The sequence below is a fragment of the Doryrhamphus excisus genome, chromosome 13 (genome assembly GCF_030265055.1).
Source record: "Doryrhamphus excisus isolate RoL2022-K1 chromosome 13, RoL_Dexc_1.0, whole genome shotgun sequence".
Taxonomy (NCBI): domain Eukaryota; kingdom Metazoa; phylum Chordata; class Actinopteri; order Syngnathiformes; family Syngnathidae; genus Doryrhamphus; species Doryrhamphus excisus.
In genome coordinates, this window is record NC_080478.1 from 14,148,225 (window position 1) to 14,160,265 (window position 12,041).

At 43.0% G+C, this 12,041-nt stretch overlaps 1 protein-coding gene across 7 annotated transcripts in view; it reads right to left on the minus strand.

Moving 5' to 3' along the window:
* ralgapa2 (Ral GTPase activating protein catalytic subunit alpha 2) overlaps positions 1-12,041 on the minus strand; it is an 87,848-nt gene that overhangs the window by 37,903 nt on the left and 37,904 nt on the right. For all 7 annotated transcript variants that reach the window (XM_058089886.1, XM_058089891.1, XM_058089887.1 and 4 more), the window contains 8 exons: positions 11,088-11,198; positions 10,876-10,944; positions 10,481-10,618; positions 8,012-8,189; positions 5,516-6,344; positions 4,850-4,921; positions 3,210-3,333; positions 2,698-2,853 (listed from right to left, as the gene is read on the minus strand). In XM_058089886.1, coding sequence (XP_057945869.1) covers positions 2,698-2,853; positions 3,210-3,333; positions 4,850-4,921; positions 5,516-6,344; positions 8,012-8,189; positions 10,481-10,618; positions 10,876-10,944; positions 11,088-11,198 — 1,677 coding nt within the window. The remainder of the gene's footprint in view (positions 1-2,697; positions 2,854-3,209; positions 3,334-4,849; positions 4,922-5,515; positions 6,345-8,011; positions 8,190-10,480; positions 10,619-10,875; positions 10,945-11,087; positions 11,199-12,041) is intronic.

The window sequence follows — 12,041 nt, forward strand, 5'->3', positions numbered from 1 at the left end:
ATCATGTCGGAGACCAACAATGCTGATTGAGACATCCCTACTTGTAATATATTTTTTTCTATATCATTATGTGAAAACACATAATGCGGCTGCATGGCGGCAGGCCTCACAGCTAGGAGACCCCAGTGCGATTCCACCCTTGGGCATCTCTGTGTGGCGTTTGCATGTTCTCCACGTGCATGTGTCGGTTTTCTCTGGGGACTCTGGTTCCCTCCCACATTCCAAAAACATGGCGACTCCAAATTGTCCATAGGTATGAATGTGAGTGTGAATGGTTGTTTTTCTATATGTGCCCTGTGATTGGCTGGCGACCAGTCCAGGGTGTACCCCACCTTTCGCCCGAAGACAGCTGGGATAGGCTCCAGCACCCCCGAGACCCTTGTTAGGATAAGAGGTAGAAAATGAATGAATGAACACATAATCAGACACAAGGTCAGCTATGATGTTAAATAAATGCAGTAAATACATTTTGAAAACAATAATTTCAACAGTGGTCTTGGTTTAGATTTGACCCCTTTTATGGTGTTCTCAACATGCATTCAAATTGAAAAGCAAAAATGCACAAAATTGAGCATTTTAAAACCAATAATTCAAACCCAATTAACTTCCCCCATCAGAGATTAAATTGCTTCCTATTTCCACTCTATTCACAAACACAAATGAAAGCAGGCAGGACAAGAGGGTACACTTAAAGAACAGGAAATTGACTGATGCTACTTTGAAACAGGTAAACAGCTTTACCTAAAGTTGAATCAACACGGTTACATTATATTCTCTGACAAGTGTAGCTGACATATTAGCAGAAATCAAGACTCTGCTCAGTAGAAAACATCTGCCAATGTACTGTGGGCTTAATGAGCCATTAGAAAACATGCCCTCGCCACCAAAAATGCAATTAGTGCATTCTATTATAAGCCCTTAATTATGGTAATTCTGTGATCTTAAACAAACACACGGCATGCTGATTACTGCTCACCAGTTCAGTTGGTCTATCCAAGGACCGGCAGGTACAAACCAACTCAGTAACTGGGACAATTTCACAGAAATGTTGAATATGCATTTGGAGGTGAGAATTAATGCTGCGATGTTAATTTAGGTTAAGATATTAGCATTCGGATGAGCTAAATCACAACTTTAATGAGGATGCTTATGCTCCAATCAATCAGCTCCAGCACTTATTACTCCCTTGTTAATCACATCCAAATGTCTTTCTTTTTTTTTTTATTTAATACATTTGATTCAAGGCAAACGATGATGTCCAATTAGTAGTCTTTGACCTCCCACCCAACCGGTGGGCCTCAAACACAAGGATATAGCAGATGAGAGGACCTCAGAACACTGGGGGCTACTCATAAAAACAACCTTTGGTGCACCATTGAAGCTGCTATGCCTGGGGGCAAATTAAATAGCTTGGGCTATCTTCTTCTCTCTCATACACACCCACACATGCATGCACAGACACACACACACACACACGGCCTGACCCCTAACTCTGCATGTCGCTTCTATAACTGCATTACTGAGGCCAGCTGCTACTGCTGCAGCTTGCACCGCACTACAACACACAATTGGATTGAGGAATTTGTTGGGTTTTTTTTCATTTTTGTTTTTTTCCTCCCTGGTCTTCTTCAAACAGGCAGCATGGCACCAAGACATCCATTTCTCTACACAGCTAACCCCACAGTATATCTCTATGGCCACAGGCAGTAAAGTGGGTGACTGCTGGACTAAAAGTGTTATTTTTAAATTGACATGGAAAACAACCTACTCGGAAAGAGATGAAGCCAATTCCTCATTCCAATTCTTATATCATCTTCACTTCCCACCGTCATCATCCCATTCCAGGAATCTGTGTGTGTGGCCAGCTAACCAATATCTATATAGCCCGTGGCCGAAAGGTGAGCATACGCAATTACAGAAGTTCCTATTGTGAAATGGTTGTAGAGTGACAGCAAACTGCATTCTGCCGCCCCCCCCCCCCCCTTTTCTTTCTGAGAGATAGATTTTTACTTGGGTGATATTTTGCAGATCATAAGTATAAACTTGCCATTTTACGTGTTTTATTGTGACGCAGGGTCTGTAGAGGACTGGAGTGAGGTTGAGGCCTTATGAATTTCCCCTCTCAGCAGGGCACTGCATGAGAAGATTGGCAGCATGGGCAGGGGCCTTTGCGGCTCATTTCTTTGCACTAACTGCTACTTGTGTACTACAGTCTTGAATCCTACTGCAGAACTCAATCGATCGCTCCTGTGGCGGCAGCAGGAATTGGATAAAAGGATCCTGCCGGCATCCGGCCGGCGCCTGCTCTCGCAGGGAGAGCTAATGGCTGAATCCAGGCCCTGGTCACAGCACACAGGGAGGGGGGCAGAGGATAGCAGAATCATTGTCATTACCACAGTGGTAAATGCCCCCCTGTTCACTCGCACGCCCGCCACTCTCTACTCGTCATGCCTGCCTGCCAGGGTCAGTAATCAATGGTCGCATTCTGGAGTCACACCTCCTGATCACAGCTTAACACCAATCTGAAGGATATCAAAAAATACTATTCTGGGCAAGCGCAACAGTGTAGCCATTTCTCTGCATCAGACATGCATAGTCTTCATTTCCTCACTCCAGGGATGCCAAGTAAAACTACATGCATCCTAATTAGAATGGGAAAATATGACTGACATGCATCAGTTTTTAAGTGTTAGTTACCTTTTTGGTGAGGCAGTCATCAGAATCCGATGGCATACGCGTAGAGACGTGGAAGATGGCTTCCACGGTGGAGGTAGCATAGTACGGAGCAGTTAGACCTGTGCTGCCATTTCGCTGGAGGCCGCCCATGAAGCCACAGTGTGTGGCTAGGTTCACCTGAAACACATGAAAATAGCGGCCCACATCTATACGTGTTTTTCATGTGCAAAAATAAATAAATGCATTCAGTTCTAAGTGACAGACAAGTTAGCAACTCCTGTAAAGTCGGGATTGAATACTGGGCAATAAACAACTGAATATAAACTGCCGCACCAGCTAACTTTTTTTCCCCAAGAACTGCGGCAATTCAAGCAGTCCAAGCAGAAGATGAAGCAAGTCTAATTTTGATCAAACTTACTTAACATTTGTCAGAACAAAACACGATTGCTGCGGCCACTTCACTACATGAAATCACGACTTCCTGATAATGGAGTAGTTGTGCAGTTTGAAGTGTGTTAAAAAAATGACTGTACCTCCCAGCCGAGCCCGGATACAAAGTCTTCATAAGCCTTGCTGCCGGCACTGTTGGACAGGATGGAGCACTTGTCTTCTTGGCCCTCGCCAATGTAGAAAACAGCGATCTTGTGCGTCTCTCGACTACAGAGGAAGAAACCACAAAGCAGTATCATTGACTACAATGTAGAGTAGTCAGGGTGCAGCTGGTAAACATTTATTGTCCCCTAAAAATAATGCAAGGTGGCCATTAATATCTCAACCGCTGACAACAAAAGTGAGTACACACATAAGTGAAAATGTCCAAATTGTGGCTTTTTAGTGTTACAAGGTATCAGGTGTGAATGGGGATCAAGTGTGTTAAATTTGGTGTTATCCCTCTCACACTCTGTCATACTGGTCAGTGGAAGCTCAACGTGGCACCTTATGGAAAAGACGTGAACTACTACTCTACATCAGTGCTTTTCAAACACTGGGGCGGGCCCCACAGTGGGTACTTTCAATGTTACTGCAGACTTCCCAACATGCAATTTGGACCTTGACCTACAGTCTTTGGTGCCATTTTGACGTGGCAAGTCTAGTTTGACTGGCAAATGTTATTTAAACTTTACGGTACTGGGTGGTCAGCTCAGGAAATCCACTGACCAATTGCATGTGAGTGAAGCCATTCAACGTGACGGCTACTCAGCCAATCAAATCTGTGCACTGGCACATTCCAACTCTAGATACGACAGAGATCCATATACATATAAATATAAAGACATGGACAAAAACAACAGTGAGATGAAACAGTAAGACGAAAAGTGAGATGAGTGAACGTTACGGTGAAAGAAGAGACATATGTCCCCCACTGGTCCCTTGCTTGCTACGCCAGCCCTCCCTCACTCACTCTGGCGACAGGCAGTGTTAGAGGAGTAAGAGGTCAGCGAGAGTGAGCCGGAAACAACAATAAAATACACATGGCACTCTAAGAAGAGGAAAGTGAACAGTGCTTTCAACCTTGAATGGACAGACGTCATCTTCCCTCTGGAAGCACAAAACCAGTTACACGCTCAGAGACTGTGACAAACAGTGGCAATGTGAAACTATGAGACAACGTTTTTGACCAAACACACAAACTCAAGTTTGAACTCAGGTCACAGAAAGGTATGAATGCTGCTGGCATTGCTACACAGGTTGAAGAGGATAGGGATCAGCCTCATATTTGCATCAAACTGATCGGCATGGCTAGAAATATCATGCACAAGAAAGCCTGCAAACAGTTTTCCAAAGACATGAGACCAAGATAAACTTATTTGGTTCAGATGGTGTCAAGCGTAATCGGCAGCTGCAAGAGTGCTGCCAGAAATGGGGAGCTACGGTTCTTTGAGAGATCCATGAATACTCATACTGAAGCAGAGCATGATCTCAGTCCCTTTGGAATCCGGGCAGCAGCGCATTAATCCAACATGACACGACCCCAAACAATCCTCCACCACAACCGCTGCCTTGCTAAAGAAGCTGAAGGTAAAAGTGATGGATCTAAACCTTACCGGTCATCTGTAGGGCTTGCATTTGTCATTTATTTTTTACTTTTGTGAGGTGTATTTGTTTCATCTGGTTGTGAAGAAACGATACAGCAGCCATATATAATATACAAATATAATTTCAAAAGCATTACCACTGTCTGGAATCCAAGTTCTTAAGTTCCCTCAACAGTTTGGAGTTCTTCTTCAGCAAATGGAAACTTTTCCTGGTTGACAAAAAGGACCAAATAAGTCATCTCATATTAAGTCTCTGAGTGAAGAGTACTACAATTGCTAAACCATATTATATACAGTATAAGCACATTGTCAACACAAGCGTTCACATTTCTGTTTGGCTGTTAAGATTAATGTAAAAAAGGCACAGGTGCAAAGTACAATCTCCCCCAAGCTGTGTGCATGCTGTGCCATCACCATTAAGAGGTGTAAGGTTTTTAATTTACTGGTGGCACTGCAAAAAGGTGGCAGTGCAATGTAGACCTTAGTGAAAACAGCTGGGCACTTTTACCCTGTGGAGGGAAGATTAAGGCACTCAATTTAGTGCTTTTAACTAAGAGTCACTAACACATGTCACTGTGAGCCTGAAGGTGTCATAATTACAAATATGTGTGTACAAGAAAATACTGTTATTTCATGTTTGATTTATATTTAAAAAAATTCTGAGTGGTTAAATGTTGCCAGTAGATTATTATTAGAAAATTATTAGTACAGTAGTAGTTTACTTGATTAGTCATAACCTTGCCTTCTGCTTCATACATTCATGCAAGGTTCAACAGAACCAGTCAGGAAAAGTGGCAGCATACCTTCGTTCCCAAGAGTTCATGCCAAGGTCATTGAGCAGCAGCCGACAAAAATAAAAAGGTGCTTTGGGCTCCTGGTGCAAAGGTTCTCTCTGGCAGGCAGCGCGAAAGCTGACATCAGCGTCCCACCTCCTCACCTGCTCTTCCTCTTGCTGAGTCTGGCGAAGAATGGCACTAAGGATGGCGCTCTCTTGTTCCAAGTTCATGCCCGACGGTGACGGGGCTGGCTGATTTAGCTTGAGCTGAGACTGGGGCAGACATTCTGGGCTGGTCTGGCCAAGTTCCTCCAAAAGTTTATCGAGAACATCAACTTCCTCCACATCGCAGGAGTCAGAGGGGGCATCTGTGACAGTGGAATGATACTTGGACGGTCCTCTTGATGGAGAACTACAACTGTTATGTGGGGCAGTAGTGGTTGTCAAAGGTTTTTCATCTACTGAATTAAAAACTCCAATATGCTCAGAGTCTTCCTGAGTTGTAGAGAACAGAATTGACCCATCCCATGAGTATTTGCCTGAAATGTCACGGACAATGACGCGCACCTGGGATGACAGGTGAGGTGGGTGTCCGACAGGGGGGGTCTCAGCAGGGATCTGGAGGTAGGACACCAATGTGGTGTCATTGAAAACAAAGAGCTGCAGATTGGGGCTTTTGAAAACCTCTGAGGACAGCTCTGAGGACTCCACGTATGGATTGTCGTGATTTTCGCTCACTAGACTATGAAGGAGGGCAGGGCCTCCACTCAGCGGATGATGGCCCAAGTGATTCACCAGGTGTGTCATGACCATTCGTGCCGTCAAGGGAATCAGCTCCATGCTTCGGCGACGCTTTTCTGGCAAAAGAATGTGGGCAGTAAGAAAAATATACAACACATGCGTTTGAGAGCATCACAAAAATACCAATCAAGAGCGAGACTATGATATATAGTATAATCCTGACTTGACATATTTAAAAAAAAAAACAGATTTGTGTGTAGACATGCAATTTTTTTTTTTTACACACGGCAACATCTCAATTATGATTACTAATAAGAGTGCTTTATTCATTTCTCACAATAGCTTAGCCAGCACGACTCTAAGTAGGTAGCATCTAATCATAGGAGACAACTCTGAAAAGCCCATTGAGTCTTCTTATAATGGACAAGTGTTTAGACTGGCCGCACGCTAATGAGAACCTCCATCTTCACAAGCTACTGAATGGGTCCCGACTCTGTGAATTGCATTTATGTAAATGCATGGGTTTTTAAGCTCAAGTGAAAAGCATGCTGGGCTTCATTATACGATGTACGAAAAACAAGAAGATGCACTCTTGCATTGTGACAGTGCTATCAATACCATCATCCCCCATCAAAGTGGGAAAAGCTCTTTAGAAAGCAGGCCAAGCTGCATTAGAAATATGCAGGCCCTTTGATGTGACTTGATCAATATGAGGTGGGGGCTTGAATATAACTAGGCCGGCACTCTTTGGTTTGCCCTTTTGATAGTGTTTTGTTATTTCCACTATGTGCAGCTGTTCACCACAAAGAAACAATGACCTGGAAATTCGGAAGCAGACCATACTTTCCATATTCTGTCATTGTTTCAGTGAAAATGTTGCATGAATTTGGATTCAAGATTCTTTTTCAAAGTTGAGGACATGAGAGTTGGAGAGAACGACAAAAACAGTGCCTAATGGAATCACAAGGTCACAAAAAATAGGAAAAATATGAGATTTCTATCTAAACCCCATAATGGCTCTTCTTTCTAAGGGTGAACACTAATGTGAACATTCCATTCCCTGATGGCTGATTTTCTTTTCATACTTTTAATAGGATATTGACATTGGCCATCTCTAAAGCGGATGGACTACTTAGAATTAAGTCTTCCAGCAAACTCCAATTTTTGGAAAGATGATAAGAGTAGTTTGGCATGACGCTGAAGAGACAGGAGCTTAAATCATATGCCAACATGGGATGTGTTTTAATGACCACATAAAACTCAAATATCAGTCAGGCTAGCAAGAACCTCCACTGATGCTGAACTGTTAAAATTAGTGAGAAGAAATTATGGAGTGTTGTGTTTGTATTTGTCCATTTGTCTGCTCATCAGCTTGTTTTCCAGGTTCCTGAAGGACGATGAACAGATGATCCATCCATCCATTTTCTATGCCGCTTATCCTCACTAGGGCAGCGGGTATGCTGGAGCCTATCCCAGCTGTCAATGCGCGAGAGGGGAGGTACACCCTGGACTGGTCGATGAACATATGAGAGATACGATTATGATTCTGGAGGGTGGCTTCATTTGCTGCCAATAAAAGAAGAAAGACAACGCTATAATGCTAAAGCTACTTAGCATTGAGAGAAGTCTCTACTTCCGGATCGATTTCGGGATCCAACACATGGCTGTGTGTTAAAAGCATACATTTTAAAAAGATAAATGGCAGAATTCTGTGATTTTTCTTTGGTTTGGTGGTATAGTTGCGTCATAAGTGTGGACCTTGTAAACTTGTCATGCTCTTTACCCTCTGCTACGGTGAGCAAGCTGCCAAAGTCTGTGGTGGTTGGCTGGGAAGGTGGCGGCTCAAAGCTCTTAACCTGTCCCAACATGAGGTCGTAGTCAGTGGACAAGTCTGCCAGGCTGAGGAGGTAGTGGCTTTGCTGCGTGTGGAGCGTTGAGCCTGACACACAGCAGTGCAGCATCTGAAGAAAAAGTAAAAAGAGGACAACACTTGATTGTGTCCAGATATTGTGCGCCTGCCTTTGTATGTAGTCTCTCGTTCACCAGTAAGAGACGCTTGGATGGCAAAATTGTATCAGTGATGTGCAAAGACACTGCCTGATTAGATATGACGGTGCCTGGCAAAGATGATGTGCAATGACAGTTCTGCAGGCCTGTTTAAGGCTGACATGATTCAGCATTAAGAGCAGTATTAAGACCTCTGAAAAGCTGCCAGTGAAATCAGCGAAAATGAAATTTGTTAATTGGTAACACCAAAATAACATTAAAAAATACCTGCAGATTTTCACCCAAACTGAAATTATTAAAAAGACCTACAATAAAGTAAACACACTTGCTAACACTCGTTAGCAGAAACACACTGTGTAGATTTAGGAGAAAGAGGAGCATAAGAGGAGCAAAGGAGTGTTTTTATTGCTTCTAATCCATCTCTCCTGTGTTGCAAGAATGTATCGATCTACATAACAGATGGCAGAGCATCCGTTGGCAGGGCCAGATAAGGCGCGCTGGGGCAGTCGATTACAGCCATTGGACAGGTTTATGCTGTTTGATTTAATTAAGACTTTTTTTTCCTCGTGTTTAACTCCACACCGCCACATGCATCCTCCAAACACACCTGTATTTTATCTGATGCGAGTAACAGGAAAGATCATATGCCTAATGTATGTAAATGAGGGGCCCGCTCGGTCACAGTAGAGCAACTTGGGTAAAGCCATGTAAAGGCTTATCCCTTTCAGTGCGCACTTGGCGGAGAGACGCACAGAGAAGGCAGACTGGGCCCGTCATCTGAAACAGTATTGTGTGAGGCAATGCAGACAGTATGTGGATGAATCTCCCATGCAGACCTTTGAGTACATGGGGGAGGGACAGGCGGCTTTATGGTGAAAAGACCTGAACCAAACAGCTGCTACACCAAAGCCCCCAAAGAGCTTCTCTCTGAGGAGAGGTGGAGGGAAAGAAAGGGAGGGGGGAAAACCCACGGCTGAGCTTGACAACTAAGTGACTACACTTTGCATAGCAACAGTTCGTGGAGGGTAACACGGAGACAAATGAGCACAGTGTTGTTAAGCAGGGTACAAATGTACCACACTACACGATGGGAAGGATTGAATTATATTCAGATTGACCCCTTAACTTTCCCTAAGCACCAACTTATACATGTCTGAACATAACTGTCCCACATAAAACCTTACTGTAGGTGATATCCGCACATTCCCTTCTCTCAAGTTTACCCTTATGAGGCGGATCAATTTAAATTTGGACAGATGTACAACTCACACGCCCGCACGGAGGGGTGGTGCAGCTGACTGTTGAGGCAGGAACAGGCAGCAGATGGAGAAGCTTGACTAGAGAACTCCAGTAAGCCAAAGAGGTCTAGTGTAATGTTGCTTTTGCAACTAATCCGCATTCTGTTATGCATCACAAATACACTCTCAAAGCCAGAATGAATAGGACAACAAACCTTTGTGCTTATATGTATTGTGCTGATATTTGATTGTTTGGTTTGAAAAAGCTTGTAAATTGGAAATTGTGATAAAAAGGAAGGTCAACAACAGAGGACAAACAGACAGGCCACTGCCTTGACATTGACGTATTTTGGTCAGTAATGGAATAAACAGGGAGGTTTTTCTCTGTTAGAAAAAACATTCTTTGTGTGGAATAATTAGCAGTCACCCTCTGTCAATGGAAATATACAGATTTTCAACTTGATATTACATTAATACTGTATTGTCATTCCTTGCTTGATGTATTATTTCCAATGAAACCCACAGGGGCCTTTTTTTGTGCGGTGACAACCAATCATGCCTAATTGTCTTTGGTTTTATAGCAGCTGCAGTCGCTCGCATATTAAGACATATTCCATTCAAATCTGCAGGACAAGCGTTGATGGCCTGAGCTTATCAAGTGGACAATGAGTTCTGTTTGAATAATTGGACCATTTCTTATCAGCGCTGACATCCTTACAAAGATCTACCGTTGACCGCATCTGCCCAGACAGGAGGGAATGAATAATACGTCATTCATTTTAGCCGGAAGCCTGCTCGGCATCCTCAGGGTCAGAGAACAAAAAAAATAAGAAGAATGAGAGGGAAGTAGAAAACAATTGTATTGTTAAATGAGCCATAGCCACAAGGTCTCAGTGTGGAAGTGGTTTCTATGTGAGTTGTCAGAGTTGAAGCTTGCACAGACCCAAGATAACAGTAGTAACATCTAAGTGTTGTTCAACTCCCAAGTTGCCAGCGATGGCACCCACCCTGTATATGTAGTCCAGTAGTGGGGCTCTGTGGGATGTGTTGTCCTCCAGCACAGACATGGTAATAGGTTCCAACAGCAGATTCAAGGGAACAGCCATGCACCAGTCCAATAGACAAAGCAGCAGGGACACCATCAACTGAGGATGTTTGGAAGACATTTTTAGAAGGGGGTCAGATACAAAACAGAAAACATTAAAAACACAATAAAAGTAACATCCAACAAAAGTGTTCCAGAAAAGCAAATGGGTTAGGGAATGGTCAAAGGAAACAAAAAGGGTAGAGAAGAAAACATCAATCACAACAGTGAAAACATTCCTCCATAAATGCACCATTCCAACATGATAGAGCAAGGTCCTTCAGATCTCAGCCATTTCATGTCCTTTCCAACATGTACCTTTTTGTCCGCTTCCACTGTTGAGTGCTCTGCGCTTGGCAACAAAAAGGCTATTGTGGCCACAAATATCTGCCAGGGGACAAAACATGGACAAAAATGACTCATTGGGCTCAAATACCATGTTGAGGCAAAAAAAAAAACAACAACATTTTTTAAAATCCATATTCTAGTATGCCTCTAACAACACATAGGGTAGTGGATGCGTATCTTACTTCAATTATTTTCTTAGGCAGAGTGGGATCCAAATTCTGAAGAGGCTGCCAGTGAGAGATGAGCAACTGAAACACGTCAGAGGCGACCTGAGCCACTGCTTTGTTTCCGAACTGCATAAAGCATGAAAAGTATGGTTAGAAATGGGGTTTGGTGTACAATAAGAAGTCAAGAGAGTAAATAATATAGCAATAGTTACAGTATAACAATTTATCACACAATTTAATACAAGTCATTTTGTAGTGTAATAACCTTGCATTTCTCATTCAAATGATCAATTTTCATCTGTCCATTTTGTATACCGCTTATGCTCACAAGGGTCGCGGGTATGCAGGAGCCTATCCCAGCTGTCTTCGGGCAAGAGGCGGGTTACAGCCTGGACTGGTCGCCAGCCAATCACAGGGCACATATAGACAAACAACCATTCACACTCTCATTCATATCGATGGATAATTTGGAGTTGCCAATTAACCTAGCATGTTTTTGGAATGTGGGAGTACCCAGGTCTCCTGGCTGTGTGGGTGTTTTAAAACATTTTTGTGATAACCAATTTCTACCATGGTTAAATGCGGTCAAGAATGTCTGCTGCTCCAAGCGGAGTCTGAGCTGAGAAATTGTCATTGGTGCTCCCAATTGCCAGTCTGCCAACTGGCAAGCACTAATGAGCGTTTGAATGAGTTTTTAAACATATAATCGTGCTCTTGATTTGACACAGCACATTAGACCAAGGAGTGTTGGCCTACATTATTAGACTTTGATGAATTTGTGTTCTAAATATGTCAATTCTAAGAGAAATAATTTAAAAGAAAGACACACACACACTGACTTGAGACCACCTTCTGCACAAGCTCACTTGAATCTTGTTTTTCACAATGCGATAGATAATCAGCATACATTCATTTCCACTTCTATGCCTCATTTTCAAGAATTGGACTGTTGACAATTTCTGCCAAAAT